The 25,085-nt window shown below is 43.9% G+C and overlaps 2 protein-coding genes across 2 annotated transcripts; one reads left to right on the forward strand and one right to left on the reverse strand.

Moving 5' to 3' along the window:
* Window positions 1-641: 641 nt before the first annotated feature.
* On the forward strand, window positions 642-13,623 carry scaf11 (SR-related CTD-associated factor 11). The gene is made up of 15 exons (XM_041030409.1): window positions 642-807; window positions 3,251-3,297; window positions 3,414-3,559; window positions 4,016-4,099; window positions 4,395-4,474; window positions 4,622-4,701; window positions 4,792-4,829; window positions 4,953-5,026; window positions 5,428-5,553; window positions 5,734-5,834; window positions 6,532-8,778; window positions 9,279-9,610; window positions 9,781-9,951; window positions 10,083-10,202; window positions 10,304-13,623. The coding sequence occupies exons 2-15, from the start codon at window positions 3,279-3,281 to the stop codon at window positions 10,397-10,399; spliced, it is 3,714 nt and encodes a 1,237-aa protein (XP_040886343.1). The 5' UTR covers window positions 642-807; window positions 3,251-3,278; the 3' UTR covers window positions 10,400-13,623.
* On the reverse strand, window positions 13,445-24,024 carry slc38a2 (solute carrier family 38 member 2). Its single transcript, XM_041030410.1, has 16 exons — window positions 23,674-24,024; window positions 22,200-22,319; window positions 21,981-22,059; window positions 21,755-21,870; window positions 19,656-19,729; window positions 19,454-19,546; window positions 19,107-19,182; window positions 18,180-18,262; window positions 17,902-17,960; window positions 17,238-17,405; window positions 17,040-17,119; window positions 16,838-16,938; window positions 16,024-16,148; window positions 15,777-15,921; window positions 15,578-15,675; window positions 13,445-15,441 (listed from the first exon to the last, which is right to left on the reverse strand). The coding sequence occupies exons 2-16, from the start codon at window positions 22,316-22,318 to the stop codon at window positions 15,325-15,327; spliced, it is 1,533 nt and encodes a 510-aa protein (XP_040886344.1). The 5' UTR covers window position 22,319; window positions 23,674-24,024; the 3' UTR covers window positions 13,445-15,324.
* Window positions 24,025-25,085: the final 1,061 nt, after the last annotated feature.

Below are 25,085 nucleotides of genomic sequence, written 5' to 3' on the forward strand. Positions count from 1 at the left end.
TCACAAATGTATTTATGTTGTAGGTCCTGTGAACTTTGTGTAACCACTGGAGGGCAATGAACACTCATGTTTGGATGAGACACTTTCTTTTTGTTTTCTGCTGTTAACACACAGTGCTGGATAATGCTGTGTATGTGGACATAACCAACAATCTCAAGCAAAGACGTTCTTCCTCAGGTAAAATGAAAAAAAAAAAGATGGATGCCACTTCCATGTGCCCATTGGCAGTTGTGCTCTTACATTGTGTTTTTGATGGAGACTGGGGCTTCATCTCTGCTGCACTCACTTTAGTTCAGTAAGCTATTTACTTAAATTCCTTATAGATATTAAACTTTTAAGATTTGATTTGATTTGCCAGATGTGCTAAACTGCATCTGATATTACCTGACACTTTTTATTCACTTTGTGAAATGATGCTTACAAGGTTCACACATAATAGTTAGATAGATTTGTTGCAAAATAAATCAGCTAATACAGGAGACAGTCATGTCAGTCATGGTGGAAGTGGAAGTTTAATACACGTATTGTCTGCTCCAGCACCTGTTGCTGTTGTTTCTCTGTGATGTTTTGCCACCAGATGGGCAAATTCACTTTGCGCTGTAATGCTCGGCGGCGCCGGTAGGTGTCGCCAGCTGCGCCAACTCTTAGCCGGACCTCGAGACATGTGGCTGAGACTTTCTGAAAGCTGCGTTCCGTTTCTGGCCAAAAACACTTCCCACATAGTGCGATTCGTCAGCATTTCATTGCAGGAGTTTGAACTATAAAAACGGTCTACTAAGTGCAAACCAGCCGCAGTTGCACTCAAAGGTGAGTAACGACACTTGCCGCTAGCTAACTGGAGCTAGATGCTAGCAAGCTAAATACGACGTAGGCAGGTGCTGTTGTTCGAAGCAACTAGCTAGCTTTGAGCTAAATTCGTTCAAGCTAGCTAGCTAGCTAACTTATGACCTTCAGTGCAATTTTCGTGGCTAATATTAGACACTATTTAGCCTTGTTTGCTGCCGTGCTAGCAACAGCTAGCTAGCACTTAGGTAGCTGTGTTTTTAGCTAGCAGTAGCTGTCGGGCTAACTAACAACAACCATGTTGTCACCGTCGTGCTGGCACTGGTTGATCAACTTGGTGCTAAATTTATGTCTCCAGGAGTCAGGCCGTGCTTGGCCAAAACAACAGCAACCTTTCACAAGTGTTCACCTGCCAACTCAGCTGCTCTTTAGTTGCAACAGTTACTTCATTTAATGTAAGTTAACATGAAGATTTAATCTAACGTGAGGCTAGAGGTTGGTTGAGGTTTTCAGGCTCACAAGTTAGCCGGTAGTATTAAATGGGTAGCTAAGTGCACCGAGTATCAGAGTCAATTGACAGTTGAAGCTCAAGGCTAGACACTAACTGACTGTGTTGACATGGTTTATTTTAAGTGTTAAGAAATTAGACCTGAGCGTCCCTACCCCCTCCTTCACGGAGGCTGTGGTATGAGACTGTTGCAAAGGTTTCACTTTGGCAAATTTTTAGATCGTCATAATTAAAATGGGCAAAACCGGGGCTGGTTCTGGATTAGCCGTCAGAGGATTTAAGTCTCAGGCACATTATTCCTTCTCATTGTCAGCTAGCTGGAGAAATGTGATGGCTTGCATGGTTAAGTTGATTGTTCACCATGATTCTGAAGGTAAATAACACTGTCTGTGTTCTGTATTGGTTTTAGGCCGCTTGCCAAACAAAGTGAGTCAGAGCATCAAATGGAAAACTATTTCACTTTTACCTCGAGGGTTAGTTATATCACAGGAATGTTTACTAGTTCAAAATTAAGGCTGCAACTAACAAGGATTTACATCATACATATCAACTATATATGTAAGTTTTCTGCTTAACCAATTAATAATTTTAAAATATACAAGTTTTAAGAAGTGGAAAATTCCCATCACAGCACCCAGGCCAATAAATTGGCAAGACCAAGACATCAAATTAGCTGATCACAGTTATTGTATCAGTACTTATCAATTGTTGTCCTAACAGCCTGGTTGTGACGATGTGTACCACCATGACTACCAAAAAGATGCTGCACATTTCACTTTAGAAACAGAAGTTTATTTTTCACCTGCAGACTTCTTCCCTCAGTACATATCTTGGGCTCATTTTCTGTAAATATCAAATTTCGGGGATCCCTATCTAAAATGCTTAAGTTATTTTTTTATGTGAAACACTGAGTCAGCTGCTTTGATGTTATTGTATTTTTTTTTTTTTTTATAAAATGCAAATTGTCAGCAGTTGATTGATGACAGACTGTAATTATACTCCTCATGGTAACTGTGATGATTGGCTAAGAACGCATTTCTGTTCCAGGTAACTTCTAGTCCATCTTGTTTCATTACTGGCAGTTACTGTGTTTACGTCCATTCATCACTGTGATAGAGAGCAGCGGTTGTGGGCAGATGATATGCAGTGATGACCGAAAAGGGAAAGGTTCTTTTTCTGTAGGTCTCCATGTGGTATCTTTGTAGCCACAACATGTATTTACATTTTTAGGGATGCGCACATCAGCCAAGCCTGAAGCATAACTATGATGACAGTGTGCGTAGGCTCTGTAGCTGTGCCTCTTAATGCAGGACTATAAACCTAGCACAACTAGCGTAAAGCTGGAGCATGGCATGTTATCAGGGCAGAACTTTTTAATGTGCCCTTTCACTCTTTTAGACTGCCGTACAATGCAGGAAATTGTTTGTGTGTAAACTATAAGCAATATTATTACAGAACACAAAGTGAATTTTTACTCTGCCTCAGTGACAAGATACATTTAGGTGCAGAATTGCCCAGGGTGCCGCAAAGTGAAGTGAAGACCCAGCTGTGCAAGTTGAAAATGTTTGAACTTGAAGACCTTTGTAAATGTCATTCATACAGAGACACACTTCTTTCAGTTCCCTTGCTGCATCGTTCAACTGAAGAGTTTTTCTTTTCTTTGGTTTGGTCACTTTTGATTGGTAGTGCTTTTAATTTGGGGCTCAGTCGTGGAAGTATGTGTGTAGGTGGTGCCAGCATTTTTTTCTTTTGTAATAATTTGTGGGAGCTTTGAGCAGGGAGAGTGGCTGACCATCTGATCAGAGGATGAGAAAAATATGCAAATCATAAACAAGAGAACCTCATGCTAAGCTACAGTACATGTACAATACCTGGTGTTCCTACTCAGCTGAGCCCCTCTCCTTTGTATCAACAATACTTTCATCTTAATTTTCTCTCTTCCTTTTCTCTGTGTTGTAGTGGTGATCAGGACAGGCCAGGGCCGGACATGACTGGAGCTGGAAGTGGTGAGCGATTTCTCAGGCTCCCTTTTTCTCCCCAAATTGAAGAGTTTGTCTGCCAGATTAGAAGATATCAGATCTTAACCATAAATAATCTGTGTCTCAATCTCCTGTATTTTTAGGCGGCCAGGGCCCGCCCGATGGGACGGATGCTGAGGAGGCCGAGAGATGTCCTATCTGTCTGGGCGTCCTGGCTGGAGGCGAGCTCGCCATGCCTGACAGCTGCTGCCACGTCTTCTGCCTCAGATGCCTCCTCACATGGGCAGAGGTAAAGCTCAGTGATGCTACGTTAAACTTTCAGTTCCATGAAAAGTAGCCTTACAGTAGTAGTGAGCTGGTATATTTCCATTCTGGACTAAAAATCATCATTTTAATGGCTGTGGATTTGTTTATACCACTCTTTATCAGCATGTACCATGTTTCATTGGTTTCATTAGTCTTATGATTGTCAAAGAATGGAATTTCTACTGACAATGTAAACAAACAAAATACCCTGATGTTCTTTTTCTCCTTCGGTCTCTGACAATGACTCAGAATCTGTAATAATCAAAAAAGTATCCGCTCATATGACGACACATCCATGACTTGTCATGTCACTTTTTTCATATAGCTCAAAATCACAGATTTACCTCAAAGGACCTAATGTCATTGTTGCATCTTTTAAGATGTGTGCCTGTTGTCTTAGCATGTTAATGATGTGCTGTTTCTTTACTTTACTTTGAAGTTACAGATGGCTCCTTCCTGCCCGGTGGACAGAAGACCTTTCACCAATGTTTACAGATGGGATGGGAATCTCAGCTGCGTCCAGGTCAGTCTGGTTGATACTGGTGTTTTCTCTGTCCTAGCTGAGGATATCATGGCTGGCTTTCAGAAGAAGATGCTGATCTTTTCTTTAGTCCAACACAATATCTCCATATCCTTCTCTGTAAATGTTGTCATTAAGGCGCCCCCTGTCTGTGCCTATATCAGTCTGCATGCTGTTTGTCTTCTGTCTCACATGTCACACACACACACCAGGTCAGCTGTCAGCTAAGCACACAAAGCCTTGACTGACCATTGTGTTGCACTAAAACAAAATGTGCTTCCGTCATTGTTGTTTTAAGGTTCCTGTGAGGAAACGAGCGACTCAGCTTGAAGCTGAGAGTTGCTGCTGTAGAAACCCCGAACAGAAAGTCTGTCTCAAGTGAGTGTCAGTGTGGTTTTTTTTAGGATAGTACTTCAGAGAAACTAAAAAATCACTTAAAAGAATTTAGAATCATTTGGTTGACTATGAAATGAAATTATTTGGAGAGCAATCCTGGAGCAATTTATGTGTTGTTCTTCTTTTCAGAAGTAAGCCCGCAAGAAGACTGAGACGGCAAAAAGTGCAAAGGACGGCAGACGCCAAAACAAAAGGACTTGTGAGGAAATGTATGTTTAAACTCCTCTTCCTCCAGAAACATGCGTGACCCACTCACATTTTGACAGCAGGATCTAACAGACTGCAAATGTCTTTTCCAGGTAACGATGAGGACCCCTCCTCTCTGAGCAGAAAGAAGGTGTGTTTTTTCATTCGCTCATTTTCCATTGTCTCATGTGCATGTTGGTTGTTTCATTTTATTTTATTTAATGAAGTGTACTTCAGTGTTGAATCTTATTACTGTTTGATGTGTTTAATCCAGGTGAGAGGAACAGAGTGCTGCACTTGGTCACCGTCTCCCTGTGTCTCATTAACAACCACATCAGCACAGGACGTGTAAGTCGTGCTTCTCTCAATTATATTACGTTAAATTATGAAAGATTATGGTAATACATTGTGGGTGTTTTCTGTCAAATAAGGGGCTTTGGTGTGATGACTGTTTGTAGTACTTCTTACTAGTTGTGAGACAGTTAAATAGCCTCGTTTACAGAGAGGTCAGTAGGTCAGGGGCACAGTGCATTCTCAGAAAGCCACCTGGTGGAATACAAGGCTCATTGCTTCCAGTGATTCCTGCAAACTGTATGTGATCTCCCACCTGTGTCATCATTTAACTGAGTCAATAAATCTGCATAATTTTGTGTAATCTATATCTTTTACAGCTAAAATGTAAGTGGTGCAGTGGTGGGAACTAGAGTTGGGCTACTCTTGACTCTTACCTTGTCTTCATCTTCCTGCAGTGCAGAGCCTGTTTGGGTGACAGAGGACATACCATATGACACTGGTTTCAAACAGTGCAAACCCCAAGCACAAGACTGTCCCTGGCTGTCTCCTGCTGCTCCAGTCCCTGCTAATGGCACCTCAAGGTAATGAAATCCAAACTGACCACTTATACGGCTTTATTTGTCCAACCTACTAACATCTTTCATTAGACTCTTTCTCCCTCCTCCCTCCTGACCACGTCTTTCTAAAAAAAAAAATCAAGAGATAAGTTTATGTTTCTAATTCTGACTAATTCTGTCTTTATAATTTTCTTTGTATTACAGGCAGAGTTTCCATCCTGCTGATTGGAACCACAGCCCGTTTCCATTTGGACTCTGCTCATCTCCCTTTACCTCCGGCTCACTGTTTGGCCATGGCCATTTTGGTGAGTCACACCATGACACATTGTTGTGGATATCCTGTTGCGTTAACTGTGTTAATTGTGTTAATGGAACACATAACTTTGTAGTGTAATGTGTAAATTAAAAAGTTACATTTCTTAAAGCAGTATCATGGGAAATGGATACTTTGACATGTTCTGCACTTTTAAATTTCTAAAGGGCTCTCACACACCTCACCAGTCTGCATAGTTTGCATGAAGTAGAGCATTTTTGTTTTTAGAAATGCGTCACAAAGGGGGAATCTGGAAAAACCAGAAATTTAATCAGTGACTTAAATAGTTTAAATAAACTATATGAAAAGGATGTCCAGTTAATGTTAAAGTAACAAACTATTGTGCAATGTTTTTGGAAGAATCCTGATCAGCCGATATTGGATGTGAAGTGGATTCTGACATATCAGCCGACGATATTCAGTGTTGACCGTGTCTGGCACATTTAAATAGCTGGTGTAGCCAGTTGACTTTGACACACCTTATTTTTCATGAGCTGCTGGAGGTCCTGGTTCAAATCTATTACACTGGTCAGTTTAAATTATTGATATATGAAAATGCTGTGAATGGTTGTAAAGGAGACCTTCTGCAAGTGTTGAGTTAGTAACACATATGTTTAGCTTTTAAAGAAATCCCTGATTCTGTCTGCAAATACAGTTGGATTCTTGCTCAGATAGTTTCTCTCCCACAGTGTTTGAGGGTGTTGTCTGCGCCATCACATGTCCCAAAGGAGGAGAGAAGAGAAGCAGCCGAGCCTCAACCTCCAAAGCTCCCACCAAAGAGGCTGAGTCTCTACCGACCAGGCGATCTGGACGCAACAGTAAAAGCCAGGAAGAGACCCCTGCATCTGACCCTTCATCACCGCCTCAGTCCAGTTCATCAGACTCTGACTCATCTACCAGCCAGTCCACCAAGCCGGCCAGGACTTCTCAGGCACCAGCCAAGAGGAAGGGTAAACAGGTGACAAACCGAAAGGCCAGCGGTAAAAGGAAAGCCACAACAAGAAAAAAACGCTCTCCAGAACTCGTTAGCAGTCCGGCAGCAAGTGAGGAGGAGGAGGAAGAGGGTGATGGAGGTGACAGCAGGGAGAAGGACGAGGAAGAAGATAAAACTGATAAAGAGCAGGATACAAACAATTCAGAGCTGCAAGAGTCTGATGCTGAGGGGAGCGTCAGTGCAGACCAGGATGGTTTCAACTCTGCTGATGAGCAAAGAGGTGCAGAATCTCTGACTAATGATGTGGGACAGGACAGTGATGAGACTCAGGAAGAACCCAATGAACCTGAACAAGACGAGAAACCGGGTGAGGAAGATGATGACTTATCTTGTCCCTCACACTCAGCTCCTAACAGCCCTGGCTCATGCTCTGAGGACGACCAGAGCAGAAGAGAGGTGGAAGAGCCAGCCAGCCCTGTTTCCTTTGGAGACAACGACTCTGAGAAGAGGAGTTCTCCTTCACCCTCTGACCCTCAGAGTGCTCTGCTGGAAGACCAGACATCTCCACACTGTGACGAGCAAAGTGAGCAGCATGACGAAATGGAGATTTGTGAGGAGTCAGAAGAAGCCAACAGTGACGAGTCGTCAAAGGTTGAATCATGTGAGAACTTGGCGCAGCCTTGTTCTCTCTCTGCACAAGAGTCAGAGGAAAAAGTATCTGACCCAGAAACAAAAGCTTCTGAGGACACTGATACAAAAATGTTTGGATCTGAAGAGCCTTCGCATGTTGACAGTTCCGGGGAAGGAGACAAGGATGAAAGTCAACCCATGGATGACACTAACGTTGTCCCCATGGACTGCAGTTCACCCATGAGTGTACATGATAACAACCCCATTTTGGAACTACCAAAGGGAAGTGCTGACCCAGCTGCTCCAGGACCCCCTCCTTCTGAAAGCCAAGTCGCCAAAGACGAGAGCAGCAAGGACCAACGGGAGAGGGAGAAGAGCCAAGAGAGGAAGAACGGCAGGCAGCGGCGCTCCCGCTTCCACTCGCCAACCTCCACCTGGTCACCTAAGAGGGACTCCAAGAGAGAATCATCCAGGCGCTCGCGCTCACGGTCTAGAGAGCGTGACGGCAGCCCGCCCTCTCGCCGCTCTTCTCAGGCTCGTAGCAGAGAAAGAGACAGGGACCAGGACAATGAGAGAGACTATTCTAGAAGGGACCGTAGTCGTGAGAGGAGGAGACGGCGTTCAAGGAGTCGCTCTAGATCCAGGTCTCGCTCGCGGTCTAGGTCTCGATCCAGAACAAGGTCCTACAGACGGGGGCCCAGCCCTGAATGGTCCAAAGACCAGTCTCCTCAGAGGAAAGAGCGTAGGGGCGGTTGGAGGTCTGGACAGGGCAGCGGGTCTGGTGGTGAAGGACGGCGGTATCATGGAGGCTCTGGCCGCTTTGAAAATGGTGTGCCTACAGAAGGTTCCCCTGATCGCCAGGGTTGGACAGACAATCCTGACTGGGTTACAGAAAAGTCTCGTGGTGAAGCTGAGGGCAGGAACCGGGACTTTGGCTTCACAGGCAGCTCACGCTGGGAAGACCACCGCAACAGTGGCGGGAACAGGGGAGAACCACGGGGCCGGGGTGGCCGCGGAGGGTTTGAACACAGCCGAGGTTCAGGGCGGGGCGGTGGCGGCAGCCGTAGCTTCTACAGTCAGCAGGAGGACACATCGGAAAACCGCTGGCAGTCCAGAAACAACTTCTCAGGTACAGGCAACAATTCAGGGAATGACGCGTACAGCCGCTTCAACGAAAACCGGGGCGGTGGCCGGAGGAAAGAATCTGAGCCAAGTGACTCTTTGCTCGACCGGTCCGGATGGTCATCAGCGTCCAGCTGGGCTGTCAGGAGGACACTACCTGCTGACGTTCAGGACTATTACTCCAAGAGGGAGAGAGGAGGACCAGGAGGCTGGAACCGACAAGAGGAGGAGCAGCAGCCAGCAGCAGCAGGTCAGTCCTCTTCAGTCCTTTGTCTTTAGTTACTACACCTGGAAAATGACTGTAGCTACTGCTTTAGAAAAGTATACCATGATTCAGCCAGATTTCCCTCTGAAGCAGGAGTAGCTGTCGTGGTGTTTGAGGTTAATGTTCTCTTTGATGCAAGGAGAGGAAGATAAATTTAGTGCTGTAGTGCAACTGTGAACAAGCATGAAACAAATCCGGATTTAGCCCCAGGCACCTGCACTTCATTAGATTTTAGAGGAAACTCTGATTTCTTTGAAGTTGTTAATTTATTCCTTTTGAAAGTCTCTCAATTGTTTTACTCGCACAGCATCTGTTTTTGATAAAAGGCTCCTCATCTGATTCTAACATTTCCTGTTAAGCTGTTATCTCTGTACCTATAGAAAGACACATTGGTATAAATCAGCTGCTAAATTTAGTTTTAGCTTTCATACAGAATCACAAGTTCCTCCTGACACTTTCTTCACTGTGTTTTCTTTGCTCTCCAGATCCCCCTAAGAGTGAACCTCCTTCCCAGGCAGTCCCGGGTAACGCTCCGGTGCCTGTGATGAGCGTGATTCCTCCTCATCCTCCGCAGCTGAATGTTCTTCACCATCACTACTCGATGCAAGGCCCGCGAGGAGCCCTGCCTGTCAGCTTGCAGCCTGCAGCCCAGTACCCAATTCCTCCTCAGGTCCCCGTGCACCTCCACCCTGCTGTGCCAATGCTTCAGGTGCCCGCAGTCGGCGCTCAGGTCCTCCCACCTCCTCCCCCACCGCCTCCACCCATGCAACAAGGCAGCCAGACTGCAGCAGCTCAGCCTGATGGCCATATGGCTCAGGTATGGTTAATTAGGATGCAGACTGGACTACTGCTGAGGATGTGATGGGATTAAGTTCCTCATCCTGTTTGTCTGTTAGCATTAAAGTTAAGATAAGAAAGTAAAGCACATACGTGCTGTTCTTGAGCAGGTTTCCCACAGACTTATTCTCATTTCCTGGTTTTCCCTAGATGGCGAGTACCATGGTGGGTTATGGGAAATCCGCCCTGCTTCCCACCCCTACCAAAGCTGGTGTTGCCACAGTGACCCAGGGACAGCCAGCACCCAGCCAGGTGCTGCCATCCTCTACAACTCAGCCTGGTCATAACAAGGCTCAGGCCGACAGCTCCAAAAAAGAAAAGGTAACTTGCAGCCACCTGCCTACCTGTCACCTGTCACTCCACCCAAGACTACATTTCAAGATGGTGTTTTGTTTATCTGTCAGTCTTTTTTTTTTTTTTTTAAGTAATCTGACGTCCTCTTCCTGTTCTAGAAACAACAGATCCAAGAGAAAGCTATAAATGAAGTGAAGACAGCCATCAAACCTTTTTACCAAAAGAAGGAAATCACCAAGGAGGAGTACAAGGAGATTGTCCGCAAAGCGGTAGAGAAGGTAAACCCTTCACACTTTACCTCAGGAAATTCCACTTGTTCACAGCTGCAAACTTGTCGGTCCATCTGCGTGACCTTTCCTGTGTATTTTTTTTTCTTCAGGTGTGTCACAGCAAGAGTGGTGAGGTGAACTCCAGTAAGGTGGCCAACCTGGTGAAGGCCTACGTGGACAAATACAAGCACGCCCGCAAGAAGTGAATCTCTGCCCTGCTGCTGGCGTGGCGATGCCCTCGCTGACCCATTCAGCTGCTCAAGTGCAATTTCCTCAAGCTGGAATTTGGCCTCCAAACTGAAAAGATGACGGAGAGCCAGCATTTTCTTTTTTTGATATCTGTACCTTTTACTGAATGATGAAGATTTTTTTCTATAGATTTTCATATTTTGTTAGAAAAAGAATGACCCAATCAGAAATTGTAATGCAAGAGCCCTTTATTTTGCATAGATCATGTGGCTTGGGAACTACTGTAAGGAGCGCAGGGTAGCGTGGGGCGGGGGAGTTGGGGTGGGGGGGGGTGGGGGGGGGGGGTGGGAATGGTTGATACTAAAGATGCAACGCTCAGTGAACGACGCCAGCCCATGCAGTGGAGATTGTCTCCCAGGGTTCCGGCTGGTACGATGAATTTCTTCTCCATGGCATCCTGATCGCATAGCTTATTAATTGAATATTGTCAATGTTCCTTTTTTTTTTTTTATTATTATTATATAATATTTCAGAGGAAAACCTAGTTTAAAAAACAGTGCATTGCCTTTATTAATCTCTGTGGCCCAGTGACGGGCTGGAATCTGATGAGTGTGATTGTAATCAGGGCCCTGATTGGTTGAGGAGACGCTAAGTGGGATGGCCAATCAGCAGTGAGTGTGTGATGTGAGGCGCAGGTCCCAGGGGGACCAGCAGATCAGGTGAAATTGACCCCACACCCTGCCTGAATGTGTAATAAATGTCAATGCGTGAAACAGGAACTTGTGCAAAGGATCCAGAGAGTAGTGAAATAAATTAGCTGCTTCCTGATGCTCCGTGTGTTTGTTAGAGGCCTCGCATGCAGGAGGGCGACGCCTCCGGATCACATTTTATAGATTGGAGGGTTTCCTTCCTCTGACAGTACATCTTCACTTTGTCTTCATCTTTGAGCTGTGGTCTTGTTTTTGGATTGCATCACCTTTCGGAACAGTGGCTGGTTCTGTGGCGTGTGTGTGTGTGTGTGTGTGTGTGTGTGTGTGTGTGTGTGTGTGTGTGTGTGTGTGTGTGTGTGTGTGTGTGTGTGTGTGTGTGTGTGTGTGTGTGTGTGTGTGTCTGAATGAGGTTCGTCTGTCCCTCAAATTATCCAAGGAAAGTACAACCAGGCATCATTAAAAGCTTCTATGAAACAGGTGAAGAGTATGTCGGAGCACTGTTACAATATATGGTATTAATCATATGAGACAAGTTTAAAAAAAAAACAAAAAACTTTAGGTATTTACATGGAAATGTCAGCAACTACTGCTTTTAACCAACACAATTATAAAGTACTTAGTACTTAGTACTTAAACTACTAGTATTTCCACCCACACAAGTCTTTTGTAACAACGTTGACCTCAGGTTCTCAGGCTGCTGTGTTGGGAATCACATGATGTTACAGGACACCGCTAACTAATAAGAATATGTTGGGGTTTTGTTGTTGTTGTTGTTGTTGTGCACAACAAACAGTTTTAGGTCTTTTTCAGATTGAGACACTTTTAAAAACAGGTTTTTCTCTATCAAATGAACAACAGCTACGTTCTGTAAAAATGCCCCAGTGAGCCAGTATGCACACGTCTACCAGGACCCTGAGCCTGAAGCAGCTAAATGGAATACAGCCATGTTAAATCTACTTGTTTACACCTGTGCTTGTCCTACTGTGACATGTCAAACTATCCCCAGTGCTTAAAAAAAAAAAAGAAAAAGAAAGAAATAATTAGCTGCAGTGAAGCTGATGAGAGAGTTGGGCAGATGTGAGTCGTACACGTCCACACGGTCCTGAGCTGAGGTCCAATCAGCCAGTGGAGTGAAATCACTTGTGTGGGTTCGTCATGGTCGTCAGTGACAGTGCAATGATTCAGGTGTGTAATGTGGTAGCACAGTGACAAATATGAAAAGTGAGCATAGGCATGAGTGTAATAATTTGTACATAGTTATAGAATAGTTTGTCAAGTGTATATTTCTCTGGTATGATCCTTTGCAAACATATCATGAAGTATTTATACTAAATAGAACACACCCTGTGTTTCTTCAGACTGGTTATACTATCAGTTAGTTTTTGTTTTATTTTTCTTTATCAATTAGAGTTAAATAGTTAATAAGTTGTAAGAGAATGATCAGCCATTTTGGTAAAGGATTAGTTGTTTGGGTATTTTTTTAAGCCGATTGTCAGACATGCTCTGGCTGCAGATGTGTGAGCATGTGATTCTTCTCCTTTGTCATATATAACAGTGCAATGACATCTATGGGTTTTGAATAAATCACACTGGGTTCTGGGAAATGACAGTGGACATTTGTCACTATTTTATGGACGAAACCGTTAATTGAGTGAATAATCAGAAGGTTAATGGTTGAACTGAAAAGGATTCGTTGCTGTCCCAGTGGAGGTGTGTCCTCTGGTGACCACTAGGGAGCAGTGTTGTCAAGTGGAGAGTGATTTTCCTCCCAGAGGAGAGAGAGCTTCATTTTAAATTCAGCACCTCAGTCATGTTTGATTAGATTCCCTGTTAGTTTGCATTTGGATCATTGATTACAACCACAGTTATGACAGCATCTTCCTTTATGTGATGAAGGCACGGAGTAACTGCATAGATATTCATTTTATAGAGAGGTGGAGCTAAGAGGGGTCGCGGCCTCTGCTGAGGTGGACTATAAGTCTGAAATCCACCTGACCAGATGTTTTAAAGTCCCTGTTAGCTGCGTGATGGAGGATGTGGTACAGATCCACTGAGTAACACTCCAGATCGGTCTAAATGTTTTATGTCCTCATGAACCGCAGTCATGAATAAATAGGAAAGATTTATTTTTGTCTCTCCTGTATTCTTCTACAGAAGAGATTGAAAGGCATTTTCTTTCCATAACTATGCAGTTCATACTTTTTTAAAATCATATTTGTGTTATGTTTAATTAATAATGATCCTCAGCTGCCTTTGTTAAGATTAACAAGCATTCAGACAGTCACCTGACCAGGTGTTTGCACACAGAAAAAGAAGCTGACACAGGACACAAAGAGCAGCAACAGTCCATGCTATAGATTATCTTTGTTTTTAATTGGACATTAATTACAGGATATACATAGTGTTTCATTGAAACAAGAGTGTAACACTGGTGGGCAAAGCTCTCTTTGCTCCTGAGGTCAAGAGATGGCTGACGTACTCTCTAACCAAGATGTGCGTAAAGTACTTTTTAGTTGGTGTTCAGAGGGTCCCAAAAAAAAAAAAAAAAACAGGAAACAAAGACTGCGGCGGCTCTTCTCTCTGTGGTTCTCCACGTGTAACAGTTTTCACAGAATGGATAATAATAGGATAATTCAGGATAATCCAGTCATTCTTAACGGAGTAGAAGAACAGAGCAACTTCAATTTCACAAATTCACCAGCTTGGGCTTTTTCAGTTTTTGTTTCACGGCTCCAATCCATTATTGTTTAAAAACAAACAAAAAAAAAAAACAAAGCGTATTTACAGGTGAAACTCAGTAGATATATATACATATATTTATATATATATACATACAATATTATATAAATATAGTAAAATAGATTAAATTACATTGATTTCACTGTTTTCCTTAAATAGATGTTGGACAACAACAGTTTGGTGGTGTCTTAAATTAGTGTTGGAAGCACAGTGCGCTGTCAGCTGACCGTCGACGGGGTAACAGGTCCCCATCGATCTCTTTCAAGTCCTTCACTGTGAAATGCTTTGAAAGCAGAAAACTGTGCGACCGCTCCACAAACACTCAAAAATACTGTGACAGATGCTCTCTTTAGTTTTCTCTGTTGCCATGTTTGGTTGTCAGTGTTAAAGATCACACCTGTCCTTTTCTTCTTTTCTTTTTTTTTTTTTTTGCAAGTTTAACAGGTATATCACAACCACTGCATGTGGTCAAATTCAAAGTATTCTCCCATACAGAAAAAAATTTTCAGTTTGGAACTGAAAGCTCGGCCAGACGGCCTCCGGGTCTCGAAGCAGTAGTGTGTCATCGCTGCACGCGTTAATTCCAACAAGATCTTCAGCAGGTTTTAAAGAGTAGATAAAGTTTCAGAAGAGTCCTCTTGTGAGATACTCTTCAGCTCCCAGTGTTGGGTTTGAAAAGGCAGGTTCTGTTGACTTATGCTATGTTTTACAAGGAAAGCTGAGACTACAAGCAAGGTCACAGAGCCTTGGTACGAATACTGAATAGGCGGTGTTGTAGGCCTCGTCTGTGAAAACTGACAAGTCTGTTTTGTTTTTTTCTTCACGAGTGTGCTAAACAGTTAAGTGCTTTCAATATACAAAGATGCTTTACAAATACAGTTTTGTTTTTTGGCAAAGTAAAAAAGGAAAAATTAAAAAAAAGAAACAAATGTTTGGAAGGAACTTAATTTGTCCTTGAGGAGGATAAACCTTCAAGTCTTCTGCCTCTTCACGAGATCTTCTTCAACCTTCAGGAGATTTACATACTTTCTCTCAGCGAGGCTCGTTGTTGCCGAGCTCTGAGGTCACAGCCACACTCGTGCGCAACATAACCCCCGTACCTGAGCGTAAGCTGCATTTTGAACTCTAAGACTATGTCGTCTCTGTTATGAGGCACCTTCAAATATTTGTTTTCAGCTGTACCAATAACTACAAAAAAAAACAAAAAAACATTTAAGAGTAAAAACGAGCAAAAACGACAATGAAAAAGCTACAATAAAAAGAGAAAAAAGTAAACAAGTAAAATACCATCTTTGTGGCCTATAACAGCGTACTGTACAAAGTTTGGATACATTCTCTTGGAATGGCAATGGTCTGTTGCTCAGGAAGTTAAAGATGAGCATCAAGTGAGTTCTTGTGTTTTTCTTCTTTTACAATAGGTCTCGATCTTCGTTGGTTGCGTCGTCGTAGCAGTCCAGCGCTGGAAAGCGTCTTCTCTCGGGAGAGGCAGAGCTTTAGTGTCCATCGGCCTGTGTGATCGGGCTGTCTGAGGTGTTGTGGATCCAGTCCAGGATGATGAGTGTCACGCTGCCGATCATGACCAGGAGGCCGAACAGGAGGAAGATAGTGGCCTGGAGAAGGAAACAGCTTGACTTTAGCTGGTGTGTTCGACCAAGAGCGACTGATTCCAACGGTCAGATTTCTCTCTGGTTATGTTAAAGTCATTCTCTTATACAAATGTGTGGGCATTAAGAAATAACTCCTTACCCCAATCTTTTGCATAGACTTCATGGACTCCTTCTTGACCAGTTTGATGTAGAAAGCCGAGGGCAGGATGAAGATGAGCATGGCAGCAGCAGAGGCTCCTGGAAGCAGAAAGAAATGGGTAATATTAGTCACAACTTTCTGTATTTGAGATGCTTTTTATGGCATTATTATACACACTAACACACACACACACACTCACCAATGAAGCCAAAGATGTCCCTGATGGTGGGGACAAAGATGACCAGGGCGTTGGTACCAGCCAGCAGGAAAACAGTGATGATGATGTGGCGGATCCAGCTGAACTCCTTGGAGGTAGACAGGTGCTGGTTGACGGAGGTACGGATCTACAGAGAGAGAGAGACAAACAGAGAGGTTACCTGACCTGACCCACTAGATCCTACTCACCAGTATTTTAGGACCTGAGCTTGACTTCTTTGAGAACTTACAGGGAAGAGCACCACAGGGACGGTGAGGGTGACGGCGGTCAGCACAGCCAGACGGACGATCAGCAGGATCACGTCAAACTGGTAGAGTTTGGAGTAGGTGTGCAGCAGCTCAGGCTCCACGTGCACTGTGTGGACAGACAGAAGAAACCCTTTAGAGCCAAAGTACTACTACATACAGTCCACTTCTGTCTTGTCCTCAACGTGGCAAATCCCGCCAAACAGGTTATAGAACACACATCACACTGTCACTGCTGTTGAGGAAGTCTTTGCTCGCTATCATGCCCTTGTATAATCGGTCCGATGTTCCAGGAACATTTCATTACGTTCACTCGAATGTTCCTGTCACGGCACACAGGAACACAAACATGCTGACACACCGGTTGCCCGCATCAGGTGGGTTTTTTCACAGTCTTGCGTAACAGGCCTGCGAGTCCTGTCCGGAGCACTTTGTTCCAGGAGGGCCGTGGTGTATTTAATTTGGGCCTGGAAGCTTCCTCAGTTAACTTTGAATGATCGATCTGGTCTGACTTGTAGTTTTCAGGGACAGTGACTGCTTGTAAACCCACGCTGGTTTGATTAACTCTTTGTTGTTTCTCACTGAGTTTCTGATGTGGCTTCCACATGTTCACAGGGAAAGGTTTAGTTATCTATTCTATTTTTTGTTCAATATCAGTTCAGGTGACAGAATCAGCTACATGCACAAACAGTTCAGCTAAATATCAGATGCCTGCCACCATACATTCAGTCATTCACTGAGTATGTCTGCACGTACAACTCTAACTTTTTTTTTTTCTTTTTCTAATCCCAGACTCACCGTTGAAGGTCAGATATCCGAAGAGGGCAGCCAGCAGATACATGATGAACATGGCCAGGAAGGAAACGTTGGCAACGCCCTGCATCTTACTGCGGGAGCGGCTGTTTTCGTTCACAGACAAAAACACGGTAAACGTTAGAGATGAATTCTTGACACTGAAAAGTGAAATGAGAGAAATGAAATGAAAGAATGGTGCACTCACTCCTTGAGCTCCTCGTACATCGGCAGGATGGCCGGGTGGCACACAAAGGCAAAGGTCAGGATGGGAAAAGCATACACAGTCTGGGGGGATAAGAAACACCCAAACATTACATAAGATTTCACATAAGTTACATAACATTACATTATGTTTTTGTACAAATTCCAATTCTTCTGATGCTTGCATGTCAAAGAGCTTCACCTGTGAGTTGAAGACAAAGTATTTTGGCTTGCACATGTCCTCACTGTAGTCCACAGCTGTGCTGTTTGGGAAGGACAAGCTGATGTTCAGAACCTTGTTCAGGGTTTCATTCACAGCGTTGATGTCCTCAGGCAGAGGGCACGGGATCTGGAACTTCTTGATGATCACCTGGAGGAGAAGCCAGCAGTTGTTATGTGTGGCTTTATTAGCTTAAATTACCCAGCATTTGGATTGAAATCTAGTAGCTGTTTAAATGTGTTTTTTTTTTCTTTCTGCTTGAAAAGCCTTTGAAATCGAATATAGCCCATCATGGGAAACAAAAGCTGCACTGAAACCAGACTACTGTGAGAAATCAGTTGAAAAAACAGCCAGTATCCCAAAATCCTGTCTTAAAACACCAAATCTGCAGCCAAATTTCAGTTTCACTGTTCATATTTTGTTGTCTTCTAGTGTTTTATGACACTATCTTTCTACATTTCCCAGTAACCTAATCCCACCCTTGAAGGAGAGAAGCTCCAGATTTCATGGAAAATCTGAAATGTGTCCTCTGACTAAAACTCATCTGGCACAATAGGCTGGTTCATGTGCAAAAATGGGGTGTGCAAGAACCACGTGTGTGTGAGTATGTGTGTAAGGAATGAGGAAATGGGTGGGCTTTACTCACCACAATCAGGAAAAACACCATGCAGAGCAGGGACAGACCACTTGTGTAACCAAGGTAACCTGGGGAGGGGGGGGGGGGGGGGGACAAAACACCAACATGAGCCACTGTTTTTATGAGAGCTTGGCTTTTTTTTTTTTTTTAATCACTTCACTTTGAGGCGTGAACACTTTGAGTCTTCCACTCACACACACAAGTGCGTCACCAACCCACAACCTAACCATATTTAGAAATGCATCCGATTTCACAACACACACACAGACGTACACACAGCACCTTACCCAAGTTCCTGAGCAGCGACAGGGGCAGGATAATGACAACCGTCACCAGCAGCACCAGGTAGTCTCCGTTAGTGTACCACTCCCTGAAACACAAGAAAGAACGTGTCGGTGATCAAACTGTTTGAGTAACCAGCATCAACAGTGATCTAATTATCTCTTTGATTGACAACTGTGAGCAGGGAGCATCCCATTAACACCCCCCTCTCTCTCTCTCTCTCCTGTCAGAATGCTCCTTTACATCTTCTGATTTTCTGCTGCGGCTCTGACACATGTTGTCGACTCAGAGCTTCCCCAGCATCTGCATGTCAGCTGGCCCCTGCGCAGGATGACTGCATCGCTCACGAAAATAGATGTAACAAAGCAGCAGCACTGAGGACCCGAACCACATCAATTTTTTAAACTTGAAGCAAGGTCGCAGTGAGCTCATCGCGCGCTCCGTCTCGATGCGGCACCGGCTGCATCCTCTAAAAGGGTTCTTTGAAGGGCCCATGTGAAGAGACTGAGCACTGTCAGTCCCCCCCTCCACCCATCCCTCCTCTACCACAACAGAAGGACAAAGACACTGCTTCCCCTTCTCCCACACTACGCATTGGAAAAACAACCGGCAGCCATTTTGCTTGATGTGCCACTTCCCCTCGAGTGCCTCTGCCGAACATTCCTGCTCTCCTTTACACCTCGTCTAAACATTCCTGCTCTGTTAGGAATCAAGACTCAGCTTTCCAACACACCGCTTCTTTCACTGAGCCTCAAAGTATTTGGAGTCTTGACCCTGCAAACACCCCTTTTCGGGTGTGTAAGCTAGTCCTGTATTGATATTTGATTATTGGACATTTATTGCTGCATAACTACTTAAAAATGGTCTAATGATCAATAGTCTAATAATCATCAAACTTGTGATTTTGAAAATGCTGGGTTTATTTTACTCACCCATTGTTAGTTCCCAGAAAGGCCTGAATGACGATGGGCAGCTCATATTTGACGATGTAGAGGTAGCTTGACATGGCTGAAACGAAACAAAATGCAGTTAGTATGATTCCATGTAAAATAAGCCAAATCATGGCCATGTAGGGAACCAAATAAGTTTAACATACTTGTAGAATGACTCATGTTTCTACTGGAAACTACTCTGCATTCCAAAAAACACATGCTGGTTTTCATCAGCCAAGATTTGTTTGTGTTTTTTTTTTATTCTCCTGCCATCCACTGAGTTTAGATATAACGTTACACAAAATTCATCACAAGAAGTTTGCTGTTAAAATGCCACAGTCTCTCACCTCCAATGTTCTGCATGGTGATGGAGAAGGAAGCAGCGAGTTTCCCTGGCAATCCGAAGGCTTTGTAACCCAGCTGCTCGTACACCAGTGCACCTATGAAGAGGAAATACGCAAAGACATGAAGATTTTAGCATTCTAAAAAAAAAAAAAGTTAAAGGAAGCCACTGGGAAGCTTGTACACATGACTATCGAACAGACTCACCTCCTTCATTGGCAGTCTTCAGCAGTAAATGGACAGAATACAAGGAGCAGATGGCAACAGCCAAGAGGAGAATCCTGAAAACAGACGAGAGGGATCTTTAGCTGAATGTTGACCCACAACCGAGATGTAAGTTATGAGGAAATAAGCAGAAAAATCTGTGATAACTGGTCTTGATCAGAGCTGAAGTGCTGTGTTGTGACGTGCACTAATCTTTAGAATGATCACCACTATTGAACACGGGACTTAAAGGTCAATTCAAAGACAAATGTATTTTCCTGACAGTGGTAAACAGATACAGTGACATTTAGCTAACGTGAAGGTCAGACACTGCTGCAGCTGTGCAAGATGTTTTATACCATATTCTCTTGTAATGACTCTTTTTGGAGAATTTGCCAGTAGGATGAGATGATTTTGCCAATTTCTGTTTGTTTGAAGAACAAACTAGAAGACCAGTGGCCAATGATTGATTTTCCCAAACTATTTACTTTTAAAAAGGAGGTCAGCAATCAGGCAGTACTGACTGTGTTTCCTTTTAGACTTAAGAGTCTGCACATTTTCACTAAGTAGCGAAAACCTGCAGCATTTTGATCAGCAAAGACCTTGAAGGCAGCGTCAGTCTGCAGGCTGCATTCGTCACGAGCAGCATCAGCAGGGTTGCAAAGGACGAAAGGTATCCCTGTCTGGGATCCTCTTAGCACCCGCGGGACTCACTGTCCCACTGTGTGCCCCTGGGTATTAATAGGTGGAAATTAATCTCCAGGCCATTTGAGACCTGGGCTATAAAGACGCAGCGTTTCCTCTTTGCATGTGACCGTGCAGCTACTTTGTGCCTTTGAGCCATGGCTGCCTACCGGCCACTGACATCATAGCCATTCACATCTTATCTCTCCATACACTTCAAGCGAACAAATATATGCTTTGGATGACCTTTCGTGGGGAGTCAGTTTGTTCTGCGAGAGGCTAGATTTTTCTAACTGTAACTGCTGAAGGGAACAGAACCAGACAGTATTTCGAAATGCAAACAGACATTGTTCTTCCCTTCATCTGTGATAAAGAGCACCTAGAAATACGTCCAGCCACGTCAGTGATGTGTTAGCTTTTTGGCGTCTGTAATCCCCCACTTCCTGCAGATGTAGGGCTCAGATTGGTCAGATGTTGGCTCCATTCATGATCTCTTGCAAGCGTACGTTAGCTCGCTTTTTATGTAACTCTGGCCCCAAATGCAGCGGGATTAACTTGGCTAAGCTGCTTCTCCTGCCACTCCCTGTGTTTGCAAACAGACATGCAACAGCCATTTGGTGGCACCAAAAGTACCGTGTCTTCTAACCTACTCTGAGTACAAATACTCATATTCTGATGTCAGAGACAGTAAGCTGATTGGAGATCAGTGCTGTGAGCTGCTGCCTGTAAAACTCTTGACCTCTTCAGATGCTAGATTTCTTGTGTGTGGTCTAAGGAGCAGTGGTGTTAAACAGGGTGTGTTTTCCTCATGAAACTCGGCTCTATGTTTCTGAGAGATGCAGACACACCCAGAGGCAAAGTGATGGCATGAAATTGTCAGCATAAGCTGTGATAAGTGATAGAAATTTTTCAGACCCCTCAAATTGCACCAGATAACCAATAGAGGGAGCTCTCACAAAAATTCAGCATTCGCCCTGAAGTGAACTTCTCTTTTTCATTTGTTCCCACTAAAAATGTCCACGCTTTCCACAGTTTAATCTGCCACAAACCCCGATAGTGAGTTCTTAAACTGTGGTGGCGAGTATTTGTATTCTGCAGCTCAAGGTTGAGCGGCTGCAGAAACACAAACACACACTTCTGGCGGGAAAACTTGCCCCGCAAGAGCTACGGTACATCATGATCTGCGACCTTGATGCAACAGACAAAACCACATCTGCCTGTGCTCGCCTACACCGAAGCTCGATGATGAAACAAACATACGCCTCTTAAAAGTTTTGGTTTTCCAATACTTTGAACAAATTATGACTGCAGTGTTGCTTCAAGATCTTTGTTGTGTGTGTAAAATGTAGAAATGCCTTCAAAGTGAAGAGAGATGAAAGCTTCATTTATATTTAACATATGATAGACTAAAAACTTACACAAATAGGGCGATGCCAGTGTTGGCCATAGCGTAGGACAGACCCAGGATGCCACTGCCCATGATGGCGTTGCCCAGGTTGAAGACGGACATGCCGAAGGAGGCATTGCCCTGGTGCTGAGGACAAAACAAAAGATAAACAGTTAAGAAATTGTAAAAAAAAAAAAAAAAAAAAAAAAAAAGCGTTTAAGCAGAAGAAAGTGTTGGAGGATAAGAGGAGCTCTTACATATTCTGTCTCATACTTCTTCTTTCCCAGGTTGTGTTCAGGGAGGAATTTTTGACTCTCAGCTTCTAAGTCAGATTGGCTTTAAAAGGAAAACAGAAGAGAAAAGAATTTAGAGAAACTAATGTGGCGTTTGGTGTCAGGTGTCTAGACCAGACAAAGAAAACCACATTTATGATATATATATTTTTTTGTTTAGACATGTTTTGCAGCCAGCCTCACCCGCCCATTGGGATCTTCTTTGAAAAGTCCTGGAAAGGGTACTCATTGCTGTTGGAGCTGCTGTTGTCTTCTTCACAGAACGTGTTCAATCCGTTCATTTCAGTTTTGGCAGCGTTCATACTGCAAATAAAAAAAAAACATTTATTTATTTATTTATTTTTTTATCTATCTATCTATCTATCTATCTATCTATCTATCTATCTATCTATCTATCTATCTATCTGTCTGTCTGTCTGTCTGTCTCTGTCTGTCTGTCTGTCTAATTAGGCACTTTACGCATTCCTGCTCCCTGCGTCACGTCCTCCCACCCAGTCCATTTAATTCTAACGTTCACGCTCCTTAGAATAATCAATATTATAGTGAGCAGGCTCGCTCCGCGGGTCACGTGACTTCGCTTCGGAGGGAGGCGGTGGTAGAGGAGTAAGGAAGGGGAGGAGGGGAGGAGGGAAGGAGGGGGGGGGGGGGGGGGGGGGGGGGCTGGGTGACGCACCGGCAGTGGAAAAATACCAGACCGGCATCCGCGTTCACCCGACAACACCTCAGCCGCGCCGGAATGACAAAAAAAAAAAAAAAGCCGCAGTACACGCCGCTAATTCTGCGCACATTTCCCTCCGCAATGATTTGAACAGGGGAATGAAAACACGCTGTGACATCGTCTTTTACCTCACAGAAAACATGAATTAGATTTTAAGCCTTTGGCAGAATGAGGAGGCATCAGGGCAAAGCTTCGTGTGATTTTCAGAATCTGACATTCTAATCTAAGATAAAAATAATAATAATAATAATAATAACAAATAAATAATGATAAAAATAATAGATCCAGTCAGAGCACCCAAAAAGGCGTTACCCCAGATCCGTGTAAATGACATTATTTCCATGGCCGGCTCCAATGGAAACAATGGCACGTGTTGTCCCTTTATGGGCATGGCTCTCCATTTTGCGCAGAGAGCTTGAGAGCGCTCCGATTCATTCTCACGTTCTGATCTGAGGTTTGTTTTTTCTTCAAAATCACACACAAGGACAGTTTTACATTTCTTCCCTTTCACCCTTCTCGTGTTTAATGTGTCTGACAGCCCCGTGCCACCTCCAGACACGAGTCCAGTACTGCAGCATCGCTGTCACACCGCCTTCATTATTTATTTATTTGGACCAGGACTGACCTGGTAAGAAAAACCGCCCCAGGCCTCTCAGAAAGGACATTTCTGTCTTTTTATAGAAAGAGATCCACACGCCTAATGTGGCAGGAAATGGATCTGATACTGACTTATAAGCCCCGAGGAGCCGGTCACACATCTACTTTAAATTTAATGAGATTCAATACACAAACCAAAGACAGACAATGAGATGAATAAATAGATATATCAAACAATAGTGTTAAAATGTTCTCTAAATGCTCTTTGTCATCTCTCATCAGCCGTGCCGCCAACATCCGGTAATCTGTGACAGTAAATGATGAAAATGCCGGCATGCTCACCTTTCGAGAATGTGACAGGAGGGCCGTAAAATCCGCTCAGTGAAACAAGAAACAGCAAGTGTCCGGACGATTTCTTCACACAAAAAAAACCCCTTCTGATCCGTGAGTGTGTTTAGGTTAAATATGAACAAAATGAGGGGAAAAAATGAATGAATGAATGAATGAATGAATGAATGGATAGGCCAGTTAACAGACAGGATCTGGTTCAAAACAATAACTAGAACAGTTCAAGTAATAAACAAAGACTTGAGATAGTCTAAGGATAAACCGACCGTCGCGTAAAAGGAAAGAATTTAGAGTTATTCCCTAATTAAACCAAATGTCCAGAGATGCGCCGCGCACGGAAACAAGACCCTGATCTGCTGGAGGAGGGGTTGAGACTCACCCTTTTATAAAGATGAGCATTGCATCAGATGGAAGGAGTGGCTTGGGGCTGGCCTTTACGCAGAGTGGAAATCTCTTTATTTACAAACAGAGCGCTGACCTGAAGACTGGAAAAACGACAGGAAACTACAGCACATTTCACAATAGGTGCGATTAAATGCCATAGTTGCCTGTGGTTGGTTTGGACACGAAAGACAAGCGGCGCTGGGACCAGTTAGAGCTAAAGACAACAAATAGAACGATACCGAAGTGGAAGTGAGGTCCGTCCCTACATCTCTGAACAGGGTCCAGTCCCATAAAGGATCAGATGTGTTCATCTTTACTGCCCTGTTGTGGCCGCAGCGCACAGTTTCTGTCTCTGGAAGCTGGGGGGCGGGGGGGGGGGGGGGGGGGGGGGACAGTGTGAGTAAGTGGTCATTGTTATGGGAATGTGATAATTCCTCAGAATAAATCAGAGTAATGGTATAACCTCCCATTTAAGTCAAATAGTTGGCCAGCAGCTCATATTGTAATATCTCAGATGAAAATGTGGAGCCCTAACCTTTGTGTGGAAGACTGATATTAGAGCATCTCAGCACAGACATTTATTCAATTTACATCTTTACAGTGAACCATGTTACAGAATAACTACACCTCAGAGGTGTGACCCAGCACATGGAGGCAGGAAAACACAGGATTCTGCTCTGTCATCGCAGTGTGTCATTGTCAGTTAATGGCGTGTTCATGTGTACTCCTTTCCAGCTATTAATTACAAAAGCTGTATAAGGTTACTGCTTCCTTACAGAGACAGATACAGAGACACACTGTAGGTCCTCCTCAGACTTTTTTGGAAGGGGACGTGGACTCAAAGTGGCCTGGACGCCTGTCAGTCCAGATCAGGGTGTGAGCACAGCTTCAAAGCAGACCTCCCTGTGTGAAGGAGATTACGCACAAATGCCGTCATGTGACAGTGGCCATCCTGATCCTCATTCACACTGTTGGCTCATCTTGCTGGGTCAGGTGTACTTGTGTGTGTATGTGTGTGTGTG

Source organism: Toxotes jaculatrix, chromosome 22, assembly GCF_017976425.1.
Source record: "Toxotes jaculatrix isolate fToxJac2 chromosome 22, fToxJac2.pri, whole genome shotgun sequence".
NCBI classification, from domain to species: domain Eukaryota; kingdom Metazoa; phylum Chordata; class Actinopteri; family Toxotidae; genus Toxotes; species Toxotes jaculatrix.